General features: G+C 37.0%; 1 protein-coding gene across 1 annotated transcript in view; it reads right to left on the bottom strand.

Annotated features, from left to right (window-relative positions):
• The window catches only part of BABAM2 (BRISC and BRCA1 A complex member 2), a 161,967-nt gene that overhangs the window by 15,516 nt on the left and 122,050 nt on the right, over positions 1-24,401 (bottom strand). Inside the window, exons 8-11 of the mRNA XM_079298010.1 lie at positions 23,974-24,073; positions 21,989-22,059; positions 20,448-20,530; positions 5,961-6,114 (exon numbers count right to left, since the gene is read on the bottom strand). Of these exons, the coding sequence (XP_079154136.1) occupies positions 5,961-6,114; positions 20,448-20,530; positions 21,989-22,059; positions 23,974-24,073 (408 nt within the window). The remainder of the gene's footprint in view (positions 1-5,960; positions 6,115-20,447; positions 20,531-21,988; positions 22,060-23,973; positions 24,074-24,401) is intronic.

Below are 24,401 nucleotides of genomic sequence, written 5' to 3'. Positions count from 1 at the left end.
TCTGTACTGTATGCAGAAGAACTAAGTAAAAATAAAGGAATGTGCTGGGGAATTTCTAATTAAAACTCCTACTACTTCACCTGTTACATCTTACAATCAAAATAATTTTGTTATTAAATTTTGCTGGTAAATCAACTGCAGAAAACACTACAAGGACAAGTGCAACCACTAAGTATTTTAACAAAATGTAGCTTTCCCCATTTTCCTTTCTACTGTTCCCATATAATTCTGATCAGCTGACACTCCCACAGAAAATCAGTTTTGATTTAATGGTCTATAAAATCAAATTAACTTCTTTGTGAGCTTCCCACGTCGGGGTTGCCACATCTCTTCTGGTTGTGGCTGTCACAGTGCATTGCCCCTTTTCTGTCCTGAAGAGCAGCCCACTGGCGGCAACAAAATGTCAGCTCTACTCCATTTCAGGCAAGGAAATCACTTCTGCTCAGTTTCTGATGCAAAACTATCAAAACCAGAGTTAAATGAGTGACCCAGCTCACCACCTCAGCCTTTAGCTGTACCTATGCTAGTGTTCTTCAGAAAGAATCCTCTGAGCCTTGCAAATGTTTGAATGCATGCACACACACCTAGAGAAGAATGACATCCCTGGGTTTTATACTTCCTTACTCTCATTTTTATGAATTTCATTTTAAGATAACATGCAACAGAGACAGTCACAAAAAGCTTTGTGAGGTGAGTATATGTAATAAAAATAAGTCAGTTTTTGGAAAACTGCTCTCTAAAGATGACTAATGTGCATGAAAATTACATAATACAGGCAAATACAACTTGATACTTTTCCAAATAAACAAAAAAATACTTAAACACAAGCCAAAGAATAAAAAATTATTTATTACCTTAATTACACCTATCAAGAGGAGAAGATATAAAAGGAGTGCAATATTTACATGTAAATTTTATAGTGAGATTCATGGTGGCATATCTGTAACTAAAGTTTCATGGAAATTGTGGAAGTTGTTATTTTTAAAGAATTTTAAATATATAATAGATATTCAGCCTAAAACATGAAAGAAAGCTGAATAATAACAAAAAAAAAATGGATGAGTTGAAACTGGTTAATGTCAAAACAACAAAAAAGAAATCATTAGGGCACACAAAATTTATTGAAGGAACAGCAAGTCTGACATATTACAACTGATATGTCTAAACACAACAACTGTCCCTTTTTCTTTTCAAATATCCTTTCATTAGACTAAGAAATGCAATATTTTAATCTGTAAATGTAATCTTAGAATCACAGAACTCTTAAGGTTGAAAAAGACCTCTAAGTTCATCGGGTCCAACCATTAACTCATCACTGCCAAGCCCCCCACTAAACCACGTCCCTAAATACCATATCCACACACCTTTGAAATCCCTGTAGGGGTGATGACCTCATTACCTCCCTGGGTAGCTTGGCTTGACAACCCTTTTGAAAAAGGGAAGAAATTTTTCTTATTATCCAAACTAGACCTCTCCTGACACAACTTGCAGCCATTTCCTCTTGTCCCATCCCTTGCTATCTGGGAGAAGAGGTTGATCCCCACCTGGCTACACCCTCCTTTCAGGCAGCTGTAGGGAGTGCTAAGGTCACCCTGAGCCTCCTTTTCTCCAGACTGGACACCCCAGCTCCCTCAGCTGCTCCTCACAGCTCTTGTGCTCCAGACCTTCACCAGCTCCACTGTCCTTCTCTGCACATGCTCCAGCACCTCAAGGTCTTTCTTGCAGTGGGGGCCTCAGTTGCACACATGGTACACATCATCTGATTTGGTGACTCTCAAGGAAAAGGTATCACTGAGGCTGAAAATGCTGTGGCCCAGTTCACCAGCCAGACACTTCCTAAGCATGGCACTCCTGTGCTGAGCACAAACCAAAGCTGCAGCTGTGGCTTGCACAAGATGCACCTGCATATAATCTGAAGATGCACTTGACCTCATGGCAGAGCAACAGCCAATATGAAGGTGAGAGCACTTGAGCCCTTTGAAGCTTCCACCCTCTGAATGCCCTAAGGGATATATAAAATTTACACCACATTCAGCAAACACCCATGAATGGTCAGGGATAACATTGTCATTCAGAAACCTGTTTTGTCAGCCAACCTGGAAAAAAAAAAGGAATATGAACCCTTGGAACAATTTCTTATTGTGATACCAGTTTTCCATGCTCCTGCTATTTTTAATGATGAGTAGGTGGATTTATGTAGGATAAAAGAGTAAACTGAGTTTTAACTTGCTCTCCCCTGAAGTATAATCTAAATCTACAGAGCAGCACTGGGTCAGACAGAAAATGGGCCAGAGTGCATCTAAGAACTGAATTTCATTTGTATAAACAACCAAGCTTTATTTACAGTATTCCTTCATAAAATCCCAGGCTTCAAGTCTGCACGTTCTTTAAAGACTCCATTTATGTACACTTGAATGCCTATTTAAGCAAAAAGACAAGAAAGCTTTCCCATGGAAACTGCACAGAGATGTTTTACTTCACACGTACACCACAAACAAGGCTGCTAGCTTTCCATAATTTACTGTATTTTCTTAGGCTTGCCATTGTATTTTAGGACCAAAACTTTTGGAGAAGCTGCTTACGCAGGAGGCCACAGACATATAAATAAATGACCTACAAGAGGCAAAGCCTGAGATACCAACTGAGAGGAAATGGCATCTCAGCAGCTTGTAAGAAAATTTTAATGTTACTGGCTTCCCTGTTTCTAGCTAGAGAAACAGGTTAAAATTTTGTGCTAACTGAGAAACAAACAATCTGGAGACAACTGAAATCACATTATTAAATCAGGACTTGGTTCGTCCTTCAGAATTAAATAAAACCAGAGGGCAACCCCTGGGCTAAGACAAAAGCACGCTTCAGTTACCAGATGCTATCTCTCAGTGAGGAATCTAAGTGGGCTGCAATGGAGCCCAGTATTTTAAAATTTGCTTAAGGGGACACAGAAAAGAGGCTTGACTTCATGGACTTTATCAGACAGATATAAATTGGTCCAATAACTTCAGCAAGAACATAAGCAGTTTTTCTCTCTGAATAAAAAAGATCCAGCTAAACTGATATGAGAATTTGCCTTTTAGATTTAGGTGATATGTCTCTAGGTGTGAATGCATACAATCTACTTTTATATGTATGCATTTTAGGGAACTAATTTTGATCCTGCCTATAGTTACTACTGATTGTCTCAAGGCTACAGCAAAGGGTTAAGTCCTAACTTCAAAAGAGAAGCCTACTTCTGCTGGGGGCCACAGAGATAAGCAAGGATTCCAAGACTTTCAAGTTTAGTCCCTGCACTGAAGGAACTGGATAAGCTCACCTGTTTGGAAAAAAAAAAATCAACAACCCACACCAAAACAACCTTGGGAAAAGGCTGGGCACAGAATCAAAATCCCTTTGGAATGAACTTATGACAGCTCTGCCCATGAATAAACAGGCTGTGTTGAGCTGCTGAAAAGAGAATTGAGAGTGAGGAAATCTGTGACTGATGCCATTTAAAACTTGATGATGCTTCTACAGTTGGTGCAAGAGCAAGCAAAAGCTATTCTTGATGAGTCTTTTGCCCCAGTGAGAAAGATAGTGTACACTGATCCCTGAAGTTTGAGAAGAAGGGTGGAGAACTCGTTCAGATACTGGAATATCAAGTGGGAGATCTTGTGGCCCTAGAGCAATGGCCAGGAAGATAAACAGAGATGTTTTGTCTCAAAGAATGTTGAGCACTTGGGAGACCATTTTGCTAAGAGGGAAAAAGATTGTATATAAGCAAAAACTAACTGACAGTATTTAGAAACACAAACAAGTTTCTCTGATTTAACCAGGGCTAAATTTACTTCAGCAGAGCAGAATGACATTGTTTCTAGAGGGTAAATAATGTATTTTTTTTCTGTTTTTATTTGGGAAGTTTTTGTATGTTGTTTGAACTAATCATGTAGAATAAGAAGTTATTTGGTTATGTTGAAATACACAAATCCATTCTAAGAAGCCCCAGCAAATATTTTAAACACTGTTGACATAAGATGCACAATTGTGCTAAAAATCTTTCTTAAAATACGTTCACATGTATCCTAACATCATCCTTCTCCTGACAGAGATCTATTTATGGTACCTACTCAGGACTCAGTGGCTGTTCCTGCAAGCGAAGCGCTTTTAACTGGAGCAGTTTCTGTGTCTCTTTGCAGCTCAGTGACTGCTATTTCAGACTCCTCAGCACACTGCCTTCCTTCCCCCGCTTCTCATCATCCTTCTCTATTACGTACCCAGTGCAGAACTCAACTGCAGAGGCTCCAACGTAAGAGTGAATAACCTCACCACACGTACACGTGATAGTAAGTGTACACATCTAGTGCTTTTAAAGAGAACTGCTGTTATACTTCGAAATTTCAAGTGCAGGGCAGTGAAGTCCATTTGTATACACCCACTTGTAAGCGAATGCACTTAGCAGACAGCAAATAGGTACTTGTAAGCTTTCAGCTACAAAAGAAATGCATTTTGTAGTATGGTCATAAAAAAGTCACAGTGATGTTGCCAGTTATTGCGCTTCTTTCTATTTTTATTTTTTTAATAAACAAAATACTCACAATATCCTGCTAGAGAAAATAAAAAAGTCCATATACACAAGAAAATCATAGTTGATCAAGAAGTGGTGCTCCTACAAACAGTATGGTGGCAAAACCAAACACTACCAAAAAATTATTATTACAATGCATATTAAAATCCCAAATCAAATGTTACTTTGATGTTTTCCTGAGAATTTAAATTAGTATAAAAATCTACAAATGCATCAGTCAATTGTTGTTAGCTTCCATCATTTCCAAATTATAGTCTCTGACCATGCCACTCATTTGATTTACTCAGCTTGAACTATTTTTGTTTCAACTCTTCTTTATGCATGTTTGCTGATTTAATTTAATCTTCTGACTGTCATTCAAAATGTTCAACCCAATACGCCTTGTGATTTATGCAGTTTGATGCTTTTACATGCTGAACAACTGATAATCAGCCTGCTTAAATCTCTCACTGTTCTAACTTTTTTTTTTTACACTTTGCAAATCCAAAACACTGCAGTAAGTCTGCTGCCTGTATCTCCCCATTCAGGTAAAATCTGCTCTGCTTCACAACAAGACAAGGACAACATCCAGTTTTGGGGACACTACTGCCTATGGCAGCCTGCCCTTGCAACAGAACCTCTCTGTGAGGCTGCCCTGTCATCATTGACTAAAGGGATACACAGACTGAAGTGATCTCTCCTCAGCCCAGAACAAGGGCTTGTAGAAAAAATGCAGAGGAAGAAGACAGTGACTCTCTGTTTCCATCCGAAAAAAAAAACCCAAAAAAAACCCAAAAAAACCCAAACAACAACAACAACAACAACAACAACAAAAAAAAAAAAAAAAAAAAAAAAAAGCAAGAGATATTCAGATTTTCAGATAACTTTCTCAAGATTTGATATGCCTTCTCAAGATCTGACAGGGCTGCCTCCTATGCTGGAACAGTGGTTTGCTTTACCTCCTCCTGTTCTTCCGTGCCTTTTCATTACAGCCTAATACCACATCTTTCAGGTTTTTCTTCCTTGCTCTCTCCATCTCACATGCTTCCCTTCAGGGTCCCCTCAACACCCACACAACCCCAGGGAGCTACCTTGACTGATGCTACCATGCAGGTTACTCCTGCTGGGGGCTATCTCATCTGCTTAGACTGGAAGTTCTCTGGAGCAGAGAGTATCACCAGTCTGCCATACAAAGCCTAGCAGAAAGAGCCTTCTTTTGTTCAGTCCTCTGGCATTAATGTAATAAGCATGATTAGCAAGTATCTGCCTATGCTCATCTACAGGAATGCCAGGACTGTATGAGAAGAAGAACAGGTTCAGCTTTTGTAATGCTGAAAATGTACATTTATATCCACGAAATTTCCACCCACCAAAGACCATGAAACAAATGGAATGCTTAGCAGGAAACACCAATCTGACTTACTTTGCTCTCTTGGCCATTTCATTGCCATCCCATCGGGGGCTGTATGGGTAATTCTTCTGGGCCTGGGAGTACAGCTGGCCACTGCTAGTGAAGTGGTAGACAGACTGAAATGTTAGGGTTGGTTGGTCTCGAGGAAAGTACAGGGGTAGGTCAACTGCAATCCAAAAGAAAAAAAAAGTGTTACAAAAACATATCAGTGTATTTTTCCTTTTTTCTTATTGGGAATATATCAGCCCATTCTATTGGTTTAAAGGTGTCAGAGAAGTTAGTTCTAAAACATCCTTCTGCACTTCTTGTAAGCAATGATTCCAACCTAAAGCTGTATGGGACACCTTGCTGTGCCAAAACACTTCCATAAAGTATTTAGCTAGTATATTGCTATGTTAATCTCAAAATCTCCACCAGGAATATTTAGTTATTAAAATAAATTACTTTTATAGTGAAATCTTCCGTTTCAAAACTTCACAAAATACATTCTGTTATGATTTCAATTAAAAAAAACCAAATTAATATTAAAAAAAGTATCTTTATCTGCTTTAACCAACATTAGTGCCAATTAGTGACAATTTCAATGTCCTCAGAGAAATGAAAAGCATTGTCATCCTCATTTTACAGCTGTCTGTGTCCTAAAGTGGTCAAATGATTTGATATAGAATGTAGAAGGCTTCAGTCATGTGAGCTGGAAAAGATTTCAATTTGCTGTCATCCGCTAGACAAGAAAACACCCACAAAACTAAAAACGCACTGCAAAGTCATTAATGCCCAAAATATCCCACTAAAAATAAAAATCAGAACCTCTTAGTTCCCTCTGCTTATCACTGTCTCATGATCAGCTAGGTCTGGTGAACAATAAAATAGTCTACAACAGTTAGAAACTGTGTATGGTTTCATGGTCAGAACTAGTTTTTAACTTAACTTTTCCATTGTTAGAATTACAGTTCATATTTTCTTGGTCTACTTATTTCAGGAGGCTTTAGAAATCTGTAGTGAATTTGAGTTATGACAACAGACTTGAATTACTAATATTAAATGTCTAATCTAACACTGAAATTAACAGAGGAGTGTTAATTTCTTTTAAAGGTGTAGGCTTCATTTATAAAGCACCTAAACCAGTACTTCTTGCTGTCCTCCAAATCACATTTTTTAACTTCTATACTGTGAAAGAACACTATAATGGAATTGTATTTTAAATACTTCCAGAGATTCTAGCACTTCCTACAAAATCTCTGCTAACAGACTGAGGAATCAGCATAAGACAGGTATTATTTTCCAAATTCCTTGCTATCATCCTGCTAGCTCCTTCACTTTTCAGTTTATCCCACCACATCGAAATACTCAGAAGCGCGTCAGCTCCACTGCATCTCCCTTTTCCCCAACCTTCCCTCCAAGCTGTCGGAGTAAAAGCATTTGCAGCCATGAAGGGCACTAAATTAAATGTGCTATTGCAGCCACAGTCCCAAAATACACCCAGTGCTCTTGTGGAGGATGGGGCTTGCTTGGTTCATGACCCAGTGTCTGAGCCACACGTGACACTCCCAGAGCCTGGGTGACTCAGCCCACACAGCAGCTTCCAGCAGATATTTAAACCGTAATGACATGGGCAGAGTTCTGCTAATTCGAGGGCACATCACTGCTTTAACAAAGGTTAGATTCAAAGATTGCTCTCTCGAATTCCTCTTGATAATGTGATTACTAAATAACAACCCTGAAAAACATTGGTGTAACCTGGCCATTTATCAGCAAGCAAGCTGTCTCCTCCCCTCACAACTGGTGTGTCCGCCTCGTCTCTGGAGGACTCCACCATGGAAAAGGGGAAAGAAACAAGAAGACTGATTCTCTATTTTAATCTTATAAATATACTACTTCAGCTCAGAGTGCTTAAACTATTTCTCTAGTGTATCTTTTTCATTCTGAAGTACCAACTCCTTAAGAGAAACCAAGTCTGTATACTTTGGTATTTTACCACCATGTGAGAGGAATAACAAACTTCAGCAAAGCATTCAAATAATAGCTTAGTCCTTGTACTAGACTTTTTAGTTGAAAATTTCTAACTTTCATTGAGTCTCCTTTCAAAACTGCCATCTATATAACACATGCAAGCAGCAACAGTTTTTTTCCCTGTTACCTAAAACTAGAGGTGGGCTCTCAAGACAAAGTACCCAGCATCAAGGCAGAGTTCTCACTACAGTGACACCTGTATTTGTTATGAGAATATATATTATATATATATCTATATTCTATATCTATCTATATCTATCTATTCTATTAACCAAAATCTGTATTTTCAGAAATTACTTACTTTATAAACTGATCCCATAAATCAGATAATCAAACTAGATTCAAAATTCTGCATCCCACATCTGGACAACAGCAGTATTATGCTGAACTGCAAGTAGAGTTTTGAAAAATTTAAACTGCCCTTCACCTGAAATCACCAAACTTCCATTTTTCTAATGCAAGTGTTTCCTTGATACAAGGTGTGGACGAGTCCAGACCAAGTAAAAAAACCTGTCCCTAATTCTGGAACACAACCACACCTAAAAGGCCAGTAAACAGGAAATAGCCTTGAGTTTAAAGTGTTATACATATCTCAAGGTAGCCAGCTATTATTCCAGCAGTAGGAAAGGAAGGCAAGAACTTGCTTCCGTCTCAGTAGATGCCCGTGTATTGACACTGTTAGTGCACAGAATGAAAAAAATAAGCAAATACCACTGGTAATTAATGCTGGCAAGGTGTGTTGGACATGAAAGGTCAAATTCTGCTCATAATCACACACGGTTTGCTAAAGAAAATTTTTCTTTTTACCTGTTTGTGTGTAGGCAGTCTGACTCTCAATCTGTACATTAATACAAAATCAGATCTGCCTTCATGCAATATCTAAGGTGACAAACATGTTACTGTAAATACATGCAAGATAACATACACACTTTGCCATGAAAAATGCATCACAGTTAAGAACAATGCATCAGTTTTGTAAATTAACACCTGAACTAGGCAAACTGTAAAAACCTGTGTTAGTTTGGCATGCTAGTTACCTAAGAACTACAAAAATGTACTCATGTTGAATACAAGTACTATTTCCAAATAACAGCTGACTCACAAAGTACCCTGGTGATATGTCTGCAGAAAATAAGCAGATGACTCATGTCTGTAAATTCCTGAAAGTACCAATAGACCCCTTGCTTAGTCATCTTTTGCTTGGATGCTGGGTTCACGAGCTCTGTAAACTATAATGAGAGATCTAGCTCTTAGTAGGACTCTCTCTCCCTTTTTTCCTCTCTTCTAAACAGTGCAAATTATCTCCCTAAAAATAACTTCATCTGCGTAAGTGAGTCACTTCAACTAGCAAGCTTATACAAGTCATGCAGTTAAGCAGTAATATTTGGTTATGAAGGTAAAAATGCTGCTGTCAAATTCAAGATTTAAAATGAAAATTATGTCAGAGGAAGTCCCATTTACCCCTTCTCTTGCAGAAATAGAAACATTTCCTTTGGAAAATTTAAACAATTAGCTCATTCGGGAAAGCAAAGCTTTCTAATTTAGTTCCATGCTCAAAGTAATTTAAATCTAATGATTTCTTACTTTGGCTCTCCTAAAGCATCACACTGTTAATGTAAGAGGAACTCAAAGAAGCAGACTGGAGAAAGAATCCAGTAAAACACTGCTTTCTCCTACATTACAATTTACAGATCATTTTTTAAAAGTCAATTTTTATACAGCTATAGTGTGGGGAAAATCATGTCTTTATGCAAGCTCTACATGAGCAGAACTTGGAGGGCTGTTTATGGGTAATTAAGCATTGAGCAAATTCTTCACTGATTGAACCCTAATTTTCCCACACAGTTCATAAGAAAGCAAAAGAAAAAGGACTTGCTTGTTGAGAATGAGTCATGTTGTAAAGAAACTTAATTACAGTTTATAAATAGTTGAAGTTGCTCTCTTTTTGAAACATAAGAAACTATCTAGAAGTAACACATGAATTTGCTTCTCTTGACTTACTATTTAATGTGGACATATATATTCAAAACATAGTTACCTTAAAGCCAAAATCTCAGTTCATTAATAACTAAAACTGTGCAATGCATCTGTAAGGTTGAATTGTTTATTTTCTTAAAAAACACCAATCTGAGGCCTGGAACAGGTTACCCAGTTTGTTAAGCTTATGTCAACAACTACAGAGTTGATTTTGACTATCCTATTAACTTTAAAATAATATCTTTAGCATCTAATTTTACGACTCGTACAACAGGATATGAAATGTGGAAGGAATGTCTCAGAAAACGCATGTACCAGCATTGCTACAGCTTTTCTGAAAGAAAAATGCTCAGAAGAAGAAGGCAGGTTTACCACAGTGCCCTCCTTTCCACCTTTAAGCACTGGAGAAAAGAGATGGGAAAACAAACCATGCTTGAAATGCACAGTGACCACTAATATATTTCAAAGCACTTAGACAGTAATGTTTAAAATCTTTTCCATAATCTGTTCCCCTGTTCCAGGGAAAAGGTTTATTTATCCTTGGTATGGCACTGGATAAATCTAGATACAAAAGCCAACATTTACTCACTGAATTCATAATTTTAACCCTTGGATGCTACCATACTGGTTATCTTGTTAACCTTTGGGATGCTTGCTTCTGCAGTAGTTTACTGCACCTGAAATTTGTTTTGCAGTCATGAACACTGGATGATCTGGCTACTTTATTGCTGAGACTTCTACTTCAACAAGATTTCATGGCCTGCACAACCTCAGATCAATCCATACTTGCTTTATGGAGCAGCCTTCAAACAAGATAACCCAGCTTTGTTTCTAAATGGTCCTAGGTTGCACAGAGCTGGCCAAAGGAGACACTGTGGCTTCTTCCACTTGACAGACCCTCTCCCTCTGCATTTATTTACTGCACAACACCAAAGTCTTGCTCCAATTAAATGCATTGATTTCTGCATGATTTCTGCGTGATGATTCTAACCACCATAAGAACATTAACTACGTAAAATATTTAAAAAGTGGTTTCACAGCACATTAATGAGTTGAAAGATTCTTTAGGGATTCCAGATCAGGAATGAAGGAGCAAGGAAAGAACAGTCAACTTGCCTACTGATGCAAAGTACCAGCCTGCAGGATGCAATTCCTGTGAGACTTACTAGCAGATGATACTTTATATAGCCAAATACAAGTCCTCCCAATGCTGACTGCCATATGCTATACTTCAGAATTAATTATTACTGGACACGTGAGAGGTTTTGTTTCAATTATTTCACCAGAAAACCAAGAAGGATACGCCAAACTCAAATCTCCAGAGAACATTGAAGAATCTTTGCCTGATACTAGCTGTTCTCTTCCCAAAATTCCCTGACTCACTCCTCACTTATCATCCAGCTTTGGCGAGAGACTGCCTCTGCACTCAAGTACTTCTGATGAAGTAAGTAATGGAAACAGGAAACACATATTCCAGGCTCCAAAACTGCATTTCTGTCTCTTGTTAGTACATATTCATCATCTTTCTGCCTGTTCTTTTTTTGGTTCACTGAATTTCACATTCTCTTTGCCTTACTTGCAACTGAGCTCACACTGCCGGGAAAAACAGCGGATTTGAATGCACAGCCTCAAACTGAAAAGTTCCTTGAGCTCAGAGCTCTGCAGTTTTCCTGTGATGATGTGGATGAGACCCATGTGAATTTATAGTGCAACTCAATGGTAATACATATATAGCTATCACTTACACATCTCTCAAACCCTCTTTAAAAAGAAAATTTCTACTAGATTTTTTGACATGACTTCTCCCATGAGAAAGCTGATTCAGAGAGCCTGTGCAATGGGTGAAAAATCTTTACCTAACTTCAAGGAAAAAGAATTTTCTTCAATTTTTTACATAAAAATTTCAATGCAGAAGGTCTTTCAGGAATCATATTGATCATGGCTCAGAGAAACCTAAACAGAAATAGCCACAAGCATTTTGGGGGGTGTAGTGTCTGGCACAAAGCTCCTCAGGGCAGGTTTTCAGGCTACTTTGCCTAGTGAATCTTTCCTGGACTCGTGTGTGCTGAAGGCCTTTGGCCTACATTCTACTGGCAAAAAATGAAAGAGGGAACTTGGCTTAAAACACACGAAGAATTACTGAATGCCACAGCTATCCTACTTTGGTGTGTGATAATTTATTCTGGCAGGAATGAGAAAGCAAGGATGACAAATAACATATCAATGGCATTAGTGTGGGACTTTAGATTAACAGAACACAGTCACAGAAATCTGAATTTATTAAATATTATTAGGGCTGACATCCCTTTTGGAGAAAAACAGGTTCTTTGCAGGAAGATGCTATTTTGAAATCAATGTTTCAAAATTTCAAATTTGAAAGGAAAAGCTGTTTATAGAATTCTAGCTGAGAAACTTATGGCATTCTGGGTGTGCTGGTAATCACAGCTGGTTTTGAAATAATGAGGTCTGCCCTTGCTACGGGAAATATCCACTCCATTGGCAAAGTCAACATTTGTATAGTAAATGAGTAAGATGACTTATGTACAAAATACTTTCAAATAAATACTACAGAAATACAAGTAAATACTCCAAAAAAAACCAACTAACAATTCTGTTAACAGAACATACTATGCTAAACAATAAAAAGACAAACCACTGTAGGCAAAATGGAAACAATGAATTGTAATGGATTAAACTATTCTGACACTTTACAGAGTAGATTTGTTTCATTAGCTTGCTTTGTTTTGGTTTGTTAGTTGGTTTAAATACTATGTAACCCATTTGTATTTGAGGGGGACTCCACTTCATTTCTGTGTCTACCTTGTGGTTCTCCTTCCACTGATAGTAGAAACTGTAACACAATCCAGGCACTAGTGGCAACTAAATTTATGATTACAATTGTTTTCATTTTTCTTTTAACACAGGTTGTAAAAATATACCATGCCGTTATTATGTAATCTGTAACAATTTTTAAGTACTCCATCCTTCATACAAACCAGCATTTTTAAGAAAATGTGACAAAAATATTTTGAATGACTGAAGTTACAGTCATGTGCTGCAGGCAGAATATCTAGCTATTGGTTTAGTTTTACAGAGGAATTAAGTAACAGATCAAATTGAGATATTTTTCAAGCAGTTTCCAGCTGTGTGGTCGAAGACCATGCTAAAGAGCTATCACTTAATCTGAAAACAGCTTTATAATATCATCTTGTTTTTGAATGCCATTGCCCATCCCACCTATGTCATACTTTTATTGGACTTACACGGCAAGACTAGACTACCTCTGAAATATCTCACAATCCTACACTGACCCCAAAGAAGGGCATAATTGCCTTACAGGTCTTTTCCTTCTCTAATTTCTGTATTCATATTTAGCTTAATTAAGAAAAAGGCTCCTTATTACCAGCTTCAGCTACTTGCTTGTATTTTGTTTTATTTTTACTTCAAATTCTCACAGATCTTCGTTCTCTCCTCCTTCCGCTTTTATTTCCTTTCATTGTTTCTGCTGTTACAGTTTCTATAGTAACTTCTCTAAGTGCTGATGAGATTGATGTGACTAAAAGCTGTCTCTGTTCCATCTGAATTGTTTGAAGCTTGAAACTTAAATACAGTTGCAGTTGTTATGGGTGTAAAAAGCAAGCCATGCCCTTTCTTGGCGCAGGCTGGTGATAACTGCAAAAAATACTCCTCTGCTTTCTGAGCAGAGATACACTGCTAATTGCTGAGTTTTAGCTACTTCCAACTGGTCAAAAAGACTTCATAAACTATGCTTCTACCTGAAAAGCAGATGTGCAAAACCACTGTCTTCTCTCAGCAACATTTTATTAATATTATGAGGCTTGCAAATAAGTTGGTTTGTTTTCTGTTTTAAATGCTGCCTGTGATTTGAAAGGAGACTGTTTTACTTCATTCTCACCTGTGGTCAGTGTGACCTGCAGGTCAGGAGGACCCTCTGCTGCCACACCTGTTCTTTCCATCTTTTATTCTTGCAGGTTTGCAGCTTTCAAAACCCAACCCAGTGTAATTCCATTCAGCCCAACTAGCCAACTAAGCCACTCCAGGGATTTTTAAACATGGTACAGGCCCAATGCCTCTTTCCACCCCTGAACATCACAATTACCACTTTCACTCTTCAAGCCACCTTACACAGTTCTAAAAGCTTATCCTTCTATTTTTTTTAATGACCTTAAGAATTACTTTGTGGAACATATTCCTTTATACTTTCTAGACCAGCTATTTTTGGTGCTTTTTTGTGAATTGCCATTTGAGGATGATGTAAGACAAACATGAGGATCACACCCCTAAGCTTCAGGGAGCAGACTTCAGGTTGTTCAGGGATCTTGCTCCTCCCATGGAAGACACGTATGGGATAATGGTCCTAATAAAAAGAGGGGTCCATGATGACCTCCTCCAAGCTCAACAACAGTCTATCCTAGTGAGCAGAAAGGCAAACACTAGCAGCAGGAGGTCTACATGGATGAGCAAGGAACTCCTGATAAAACTCAAACATAAAAAGGAATCACAGGAGATGTGGACACTCCCTGGGCATGCATAGACAGGACTGGGAATGTCAAAGCTGACCTAGAATTGAATCTGGCAAGGTGAGTTAAGGACAACAAGATGGGCTGCTACAGGAACGGCAAAAGGATGATTAGGGAGAAGATAGGACTGCTGATGAGTGGGGCAGGGGAGCTGCTGATAAAGGAGACAGAAAAGTATTTTAAGCACTGCCTCCTTCCCCCATTTTGACATTTATGCATCTCTGTGACCAGTTCCATCTCTAAATCAAGGTGTATTCTTTATTATTCCAAAATGAATGATATTTATCTATTTCATAAAAGGTATTCAGCACTTGCCTCTGTATGCTATTGCTGTCACATATGGATCCTTGGAAAAAATTTATTTTGGTGACAAAGTAATTGTCATTGCATAGAAGGAGGAAAGAATGATTCAGAAAATGTTTCTTTTCTTGATGCAGCTCTTATTTCTATACATTTCATCTCTAATAATTCTGTTGTGTATCATCCTGTTTCTTTTCTAAAAGCATTGCCTAGCATTGAACCAAGGGCTCATCCATGAAACCTGCACATCATCTCCTTTATGGACTGAAAACAAGATATTCGCTTTTTACTTGCTATTACGAGCAATTTTGAACTTGCTGTATTTCATACCTTTAAAGCAGTTCTCATCTTAGAGAAAAACTATCTGTGAGTTACCAAAGCAGACAGGCACAAACCAGACATGGAGTAAGAAGAATAAGTGGTACAACCTGTACTCAAGTTCCGCCCCTGTTAAATAAGTTTTTGTGACCCAATTATTTATTTTCTAAAATTGAGTGGATATAATAGGATTATATCCTTTTTCCATGTCAGGTACCTTTTCTGAGAATTTAATTTATCTGTCATACACTTGGGCACATAGTCATTCTCTCTCTCTCTCTATATATATATATGTATAAATATATAAAATAAGAAAATTCAGCAGTTCACTTTCCTGAAAAGTGCTATTTTGTAAGAAGTTATTACAAAACCTTTCAGTCCATTTGTTAAAGTGCTTGTAGTTGCTGGTAGAACGTCAATTAATGTCTGCAGCAATATACTGGAGTTTTAAAAGTGTGACAAATACATGTGTTTCTCAAAAATTAAAAAGTAATATCCACAGCAAAATGACATTTTAAAATACCTTGCCAGTCCACCCACATCAGGCCATCTATAAGATTATTATAAAGCTTAATTAGTATCACAACTGTTGCTTATTGTTTGATGCTGTCCATAGCAGGTTTTATGAGATGTCTGCTGTCCATTCTCCCTTTTTCTGCAATTACAAATATGAACCTACAGCTAGCTGATAGTGAGTTACATGAAGACAAGATGAACGTAGTGAAATAGAAACAAGGAAAAGAAAACCACTTTTCAGATTCACTTGCATCCATTATGAATAGATATATATTAAAAAAAAAAAATCTCATTTGCCTCACACACAAGTAAATAGCCAAGGTGAAATCAAAGGAACAAAATATTTCAAGTGCTCTTAATGTCAAAAATAAAATTACCAGCTTTCACTAAAAATTTCAAACTAAATCTACTTGGCAGTATCCCTTAGAAATAAAGGAGAAAAATACACCATTGAGAAAAATGAACAGCAAAAGATTCATTAATCTTCCAAATGCTACAATTTAGTCCTGTGATTAGCCCCTGTCTAAGCCCATGCCTAGTGTGGTGCAGAACTGTGTGCCTGTGACTCAGGCTACTTTTCCATCACACTGCCTGATCCTCAGCACAGCAGTGTATCTGCAGTTTTCACTGACTTCATAAGCAAGAGACATGGCACTACACAGGAGAAGTCCTAGAGAATGCTTTGCTTTGAGTGATTGAAACAATGTACAAAGTTTTGAACAAACCTCTTCAGTTCAGGAGGCAGAACATGCCTTCAGAAACTCTCAAGACCAGATTTAAAGAAATACATGGAAACAACTAAAAGTACTGAGTCAGAGGAGACCACCAAAAGAAAGACACTTCTGTGCTTATTCTTAAATATAAGATACAAATTTGACTTTCTCTAGTCACTTTTACATCACTGGGGCTTTGTTAATCTACAGTTTCTCATTTAAGAATAAAATGACAGCTTTATTCAATATTTACAGATAGTTTTGATCAGCACTGAACTTTTCATTCCAGACTCCTGAAACATTCATTTTGTTATGCTTGGCTTTTCTACTGAACTACCCTGCTTTCCTGACAGGACCAGATACACCTTGTAATTCACATGGTCATGTTCTCTTCTTAACTTCTTTAGCTCTCAGAGTCATAAATTCCCATTTTCATTTAAGGAACAATGAGAAAAATAAATTAACAGCACTATATAAGAAAGTTAAAACACCTCATTAGATAAAAGCTCACAGACACAATCTAATGTAAATATTCCACTCAATACTTGGCCTATTTTTTTAGGACCTAGCTCAGTCAGACAAGGGTTTTTTTCCATAATTTTTCTTGACAGGACTGACAAATGTGTGCAGATAGCAATACCCAAACAAGAATGCATCAGAAGCTGGTCTTGGTAACATCCACCAAAAAACCTTGAATCCACAAGCAGGTGTCCACCCAAAGTCTGACACTCATATATAGTTTCCTCTTAGCCAGTTAATGCTTTAGGTTCCTTGCTTGCTTGTCTCTTCTGTTTCAAAACTTCCTTCTTGCTGGAACACTGCCTGTTTCTGATCTACCCTCTAACAGAGACAACCACCTAAACTGCACAAGCAAGTTAAAGGCTGGACAAAAAGCTACTTAAGTTGGAATTCCCATGGCAAGAATGATCATCAATTAAACTTGAGCTTTTACATGACCAGCACTTTGGAACTCCTGGGTCAGTGGTATTATCCACACAGAAACTGAAATCCCTTACAATCAGCCAAGGTCACTTCCAGCAAGTGTTCCCAACCAACTTCACCTTGACCGAGATCACAAACAAACTGGAAATACAAATGCTGGCAGCCCTCAATATTCTCAAGCCCCTAAAATACTGTTCAGTGAAACAAATCCTTTTAATGTTTGTCCTTTTCAAGACCTCTTAATCACCAACACAAGCAGTGTTTCATTTACTACTGCAAATTGGTCCAGCTTCTGTCCATCTCCTTATTTCTGATAAGCTAAAAATCTTGCAAGATAAAAATCTTTGAAAAGCCCAAATATAGGTTGCTTCAGAGTTCTACTCTTGTGTTTATAACAATAATACTACTTAATTCTTAATTATGCACAGATATTTTAAGTTGTGTTTTTATCTAAATATTGATTGGTTATTGCATCAATGGCCGGACTTGATCCTAAAGGTCTTTTCCAACCTAAATGATAATATAATTTATATATGGTATAAATACATAATCTGTATACAGGAACAAGAATACAAGGAAATATCTGTCTCCAACAACTAATCACAGCTGATTTATAAACAAGAAGAGAAAGTCTATTCAAAAGTGAGTAGTCTATTTAAGTTTACTTACAAAGTCTCATACTGGGACTTACTCATAAACAGTATCAGTATCAAAAGCAGTGAGCCTGATTAATGATTTCCTTTCCCATGTAGATGCATGAATGTCTCTAAATGTTTATTTCTTCTGTCTTATTTTTGAAAGTACTTGATTAATTCTTAAAACCAAACCACTAAAGAAACAGTTCCTTTGATCTAATACAATAACTCCAGCACCTTCATTAGTCTAATGATTAAGTTGGTGACTAGGGAGCTCCTTGGTGTTTTAAGGTAGAGTGGGTACACACTGCTCTTCATTCTGTAACTACAGCACCAGTCTTTTATTTTCAGCATATGAAGTTGTTCTAAGGTTATTTGGCTTCAGCAATTCAGAACTGTTTTTTCTGTTTCTCTCCTCTTTAACCCACTGTACTCAATAGAACTATTCTGAATAACTACAACTTACATCTAATGTTTTTTGCTTCCTAGTGTCCAAACAAGTCTGTAACTCTCAATGCAAATAGTTGCAAAACAATGCCAAAGTTATTTTGGAAACCTCTGAATCCATCTTCTAAAATGAAATACAACTCCTGTTAGGGTTTATAAATCTCACCTAAATCTCAAACCTAAAATTTTAACCAAAATTTAGACTCCAATAAAATTTACTATGGTTCCTTCCATTTGATTTGCCACAGTGCTTGCTGTATACTGACCTATTTACTCTCCTCTGAATACTTTATCTACATACTACAGTAAATATATAAAGTAGAACAGTTTTCAACTTATTGCTATCTCTCCCAGACATTTTATTAGACGCTTGCTAAATATTCAACCATAATATACATAGTTATGCCAGTGGTTAGGAGATGAAAGCCTACATTACTTCACTCAGGAAATGAAGTGCAGGTTTCGGTCCTTTCATTGCAATATCCTTCAGTGCATGGACGAGAAATGCTTTTGCACTGAATTGTTCAACAAGCGAGTGATGCAATGGCTTGCACAGCTAAGCCACTGTATGATTTCTAAGGCCACAGGGTTAATACATAGTGATAAACTATTCAGTTATAATTGTAGCTTTCGTACCAATTTAATTGAATACCATGAATATTACACAGTTAAAAGCTGCTCTGTTATTTAGCAGAAATTTAAATTTTGATTCCTCTGAAATCTGAGTGATTCAACATGTATTACGGTATATTATCTCACAGCACAAATCAAATCCACAGGAATTTTAACATTGATTAAATTAAACCAAATATTTTGAGGAGTAAGAAAGGTAGGAAATCTTCAGAAAAGCTGTACATAAAGAAGTGTTGTCTCATTGAATATAATTGTTCAGTGACCAGTTCTCCATTGTAGGTGAAATATAAGTAAAGACTTCAGGAAGATGATTTTCCCAAAGATACCACTTCAATTCTATTTCTTCCCCCAACATAAATTATAATAACATGATGGAAGTGTTTTAATTTCAAATTTGAGTTTTCTAGACCTCTTAAGATCATTAATGTGTGCTAAGGTAACACAGAAGGACATATGTTAGGACATAGAAGGAAAGGGATTAGTGAGACCATATTTTATGATCTCCAATATGATTCTCTGAACAATGGCCATCTCAACTTTCTGCATTAAGAGCTCTGGGACAATTTTCTATGATGTCCTTAAGACAGCATAAGTTTTCCACATGAAAAGCTAGGCCACAATAAAAGATTATGTAATATGAAAGACTCCAGTGCTAGAATGTTATCAAACACTGATGCTGCAGCTGCCCCTCTTGCAATGTATTAATTTTAAACATTAATAAGAAATGTAACAACCAAATTTAAAGAATTTCTGTATTTCCCCGATCAAAGTATCTTTGATAACTGTGAATTTCATCTTGCCACAAAGAAAAATAGAAATTGGAACTTTAAGTTATATGTAAAAGACAGTATCAAAGCCACATTTAGTAATTTCCACATGGAGTAATTCTATGTATTTAAATTAAGAATGTCTTTTTGATAGTAATACAATCTTTACTTTGAAAATTTAAATGACAGCAAACCTAGCTATGTTGTTAGGACAGTTTTGCCTACACAGTTTCAGTTTAGGAATAAGTTCTAAATTCTAATGACAATATGCTGTTATTTCTTATGTGATACACTTTCTCTGCATAAAGTGTCTTTATAGTTGTTATCAATGCCTTAATTCCTGACAGCTACAGATGATTTTAGGTATTCCTGGGTCGAATATAACAACAGTACTCATCACTAATATTTCTGAAAAGCCAAGTTACAACAATGAATTGAATCTTGAGTCAAATTACCAGAAAACTTTGCCAAGACCCTTGTGGCATTTTGTAAAGCCAACATTTCACTATTAGTGTGCATCCTCTCCCCTTCTTTAGATACAACTGAGATTCTGTGTTTTCTAAGTCACATCAAAAATAGATTAAGCACTGGATAAAAATAGCTAAAACTTTTAAATTGTTTCCTGTAATTGTACATTTTCCCTTTTGAACTTGTATCTTCAGAGGATAGACATTTATGCCTGAGGCAAAGTGTTACTCACTGTGAACAAGGAAGCAAAAGTCTTTCCACATCAGCAAAAGAGTAAGCTTTGTGAATCCTTCTGCATCATATTCTACCACACCACTATCAACAAAAAAACAACAAAAAGAAAAGAATACTATTTTTACCTTCAAATACTGGATGATGACTATGTAAACTTTGTAATACAAGGATTGTTATTTTTGTTTGTTCAGAAACTCCAGGATTTGCTTTTTTATTAACAGTTACAATTTTCTAGCTAATTGCAAATTGGATTAAACTTTTAATCTTAGTAATTGGGTAATTATGCTGTGGTATTGGAGGTTTTCACCTAAAGAAAGGCCATTTTCAGTTTAAAATACACTTTTGAATGAAAGGACACCTGCTATCACATCCGCAGTTCTAAACTGATAAAAACTGTAGACACACAAATTCCCTGTACCTTACTCAAATTAAGATCATTTTTCATTTCTGTAGTGAGTAGGGTAAAACTGAAAATGAGCAGGCTTAGAAGAGTTTAAATTTGAAAACTGTGAGGAATATATATAAAAATATAAAATATAGGATCATAACAAAAGAATCCATACAGAATACTTGTTTGATAGATGGATTAAAAATGTCAACCATCAGAAGCTGGTATTCTCTATGTCTGAAGCAGTATCATAACTCATGCACCACAATGCAGATGTCATATAGTCATAGGCACACATGGCCATTTCTATAATACAGTTTTCTCAGAAGGAAATGTCTTGATAAAGATTAAGCTTGCACTGACTGTCTACTCATATGCCCAGTTGAAGTTACTGTTATTTATTTATTGTTGTATTAAGTTTAGGTGCATGCTAGAAGCCACCTGTTTTCCTAACCTCACTTGAGAGACCAGAGATTTGAAGGGCTCATGAACACCCATGTCATTGGCATCACCCCTTGGAAGCAGAAATTCCTCATCATGATAAGCTAAGGGCTTGGACTCTTGCTCAAGTCAGAATTTAGGCAGGAAAATAAAGTGCCAGCCCTTCACAGTGCCATGGTGGCCCTGCTTAATCGATTTGTGATGCTAATGTGTCACCATGCCTGGCCATGCCCCTTTCACCTGCAGGAATGCAACATGACCCAAGAGCCTCTTCTCTTGAGAGACAAAATATTGGTGGGAACAGCTCGTCTCCCAGTCCTGCCTTTACACTGAGCAGTGGTTTCTGGTTTTCTTGCAAGGCTTGGAGCCACATCTGCTTCCCCATTTTCCCACCCCAGACACTGTGCTTGAGTGTAAGACCCCTTAAGTTATTTATTCAGAAACAAACACCTTTCTTCTGCACAAGGGCCCTACTGTCCCTTACCCATAATCACCTACTTTCTAGAAAAATCAGATTGCCCACTGGCACAGAAGCGAAATAATGCTGAAGTTCCAGCATTGTTACAGAGAGACAATCTGTACACATAATTCTGAGAAAAATGACTAGATTTCATCTCATGCAGTGGACAGCAGCCACACAACCACAAACCATATGCAGAAAATGTGTTTCCTCCACACTACAGAAAAATATGCATCGGAAGAAAACTTACGTTCCAAAGTGACTCAGGAAAGCTGCAATGTACTCTCTTCTCTTATGGTATCCCTGAATAACATATTGTACCTTAAAAAAGAAAGAAAACAAATCCAGAGCTATAAAAAGATTTAAAAACCCAAAGCCCAGTTTGTTATATATTTCTTGTTAAGGAAGATTTGTTTGACATAGTTGTAGTTCTGAATCCTACATTTAGCATGATTTCCCTAAAGAATCTTAAAATGCCTTTAAAACAAACTCTGGATCTTGCACACGGAATATCTTGTAAAGAAATCTCTTCAATCACATCTGAGTGAAACTTAGTCTTTCACAACTGTTTAACTGCACAAGACAAAGACTGAAAGAAAGAAATGCTCAACCTTGCCTTACTGAAGTTTGAGTAGAAATCTGTGATAGGCAAATCAGTTATCTGAACTGACAGTAGGCTAAATGTCAAAATAACATTCTGGTTATAAAAGAGAAGAAAAAATAAAATATCTTGCACAATTCATCTTGGATGTTTTCTGAAGACTGCACCTCCAACAAAATCTTCTGAACACTAAGCTCTTTCACTGGTTTCATGCTGACTCAGGGAGCCACCTACTCAACTGTGAGCATCAGTTTCTGAGGCATTCTGGGTTTTAAAAGTCTTGCATCTTAGCACAGACAAAATACATTTGGAGATTTTAAGGCAAAATTCTCCTCACACCATGTATGTTTTCCTGTTGATTTGGACAGCATCACTTAGGAGAACAGTGTGAGCAGGGTTTGACCCATAACAAAACCAGTGCATGTGTTACCAGGCTGCAAGGACATCTGGTTTACAACTGCTGACTTGGAAGTACTTATGGTATGGTTCTATATGTGATTCCCTGTGTAAATTCCTTTGCTTTCCAGAACAAAAACTAGCATTTTAGGAACCTTTTTCCCCCCCACTGGAAAGAACAGGAAGAGTATTTCTTGGCTATGGCAATACGAGACTTCCTTGGCTGGCAAATGCTTTCCTAAAATTACTGAAAAAGTCTTGATACTACCACTGCTGAGAGCTGTCTTGTATAACTTAAATTCTATTTATAAATTGAAATATTGTATTTTATAAAACACTAAGATTATTTTGAAGGCTTTGTGTAGGATCTGAAATGTTATTTTGGGAAGAGGAAAACATACGATAAGTTTGCTTAAGTGACTTTGTTTAAGAAAGGATAAAAACAGCCCGGTGTACTTGCAGACTTTAAAAACAGAAAGTAATTTTAACAGAAAACCACAACAAAAACAACTCTAATGACAGATCTCAACACAATTATGGAAACACATTCTGAAGAACCCTTTCTAAAAGATAAAATTATTTTCTTCATTTAGACAATTGAAGGGAAAAATAATATATAAATAGGAAGTCTGTAATAGGTAAATTTCTAGATGGTGACCCCTAAGCCTTCCTTTGAAAATTATATTTAAATAACAGAGAAACTTTCGAAATACTATAATTGTTCTTTTTTGTTTAAACAGTAAACCAACTGGAACACAACCTTTTTAGCAACCTTAAGTAGTTATTACCATATAAACAGTCAAAAAAACTGCTGATTCAGTTCATCTGGAGGAAACACCTCAGAAAAATCACGGAAAGTACTCAAAACTTACAGTAATGACTGGGATATGAGAACTTGCAACTAGAACAATAATATGCAGACTACACATCTGTATTTACTAAAAACCAGTATATTACAATGCAGCATTGTACAATACAATAACATTTAATCCTAAATCATAACATGTTGCAGTAAGGAAAAAAACTGCTCCAGGATCTGATCCCAAACTCACTAGCTTACCTAAAGGAGTCATTCTATCCAATGTTGTGCTTAGGTGCTCAGTTCTTACCAAGAAGGTATTCCACATGCAGTTCAGCCTAAGTAAACTTTGCTTAGAATACCTGACAGAAGAATAATGATGTCTGTGGAAATGCAGTACAGTGTATCAAGGAAAGGAATGCTGATTGCAGCAGCTTACCTTGTTTGTGAGCAGCTGGCATACTTGGGGTACATAGTCAATGAGACAACCTCCACCAGGAAAGGCTGGGATGTGAAGAGCAGATGATCCTCCAAGTGCACTGGAAAAATAAGTCAATTTAAGAATATGCTATATGTACAGTCCCTGGGATTTGAAAATTATTTCTGCACAATCCTCTTTCCCTGTTCTTGAATCAGAGGGCCAAGAGGAAGTATATTTTGTGCTGTGGTGATAATAAAAAGTATTGAGTTATACCATCTATAAAAACAAGATATACCATGACCCACTGTAAATTAACCACTAACACAAAACATTCTCTCAGGAAATATCTTTTTCACTGTGAACAGTTCTGTTTCTTAGCCCTCATCAGTAAGATGTGGAGTACTGTAGTTGAGATATCTTGTTAGTGGAGAGGAGAGAACCTGAAG

This window comes from Erithacus rubecula (assembly GCF_903797595.1).
Source record: "Erithacus rubecula genome assembly, chromosome: 2".
NCBI lineage: Eukaryota > Metazoa > Chordata > Aves > Passeriformes > Muscicapidae > Erithacus > Erithacus rubecula.
The sequence above is the reverse complement of the archived record's forward strand: the minus strand, read 5'-3'. Positions and strand labels throughout refer to the sequence as shown.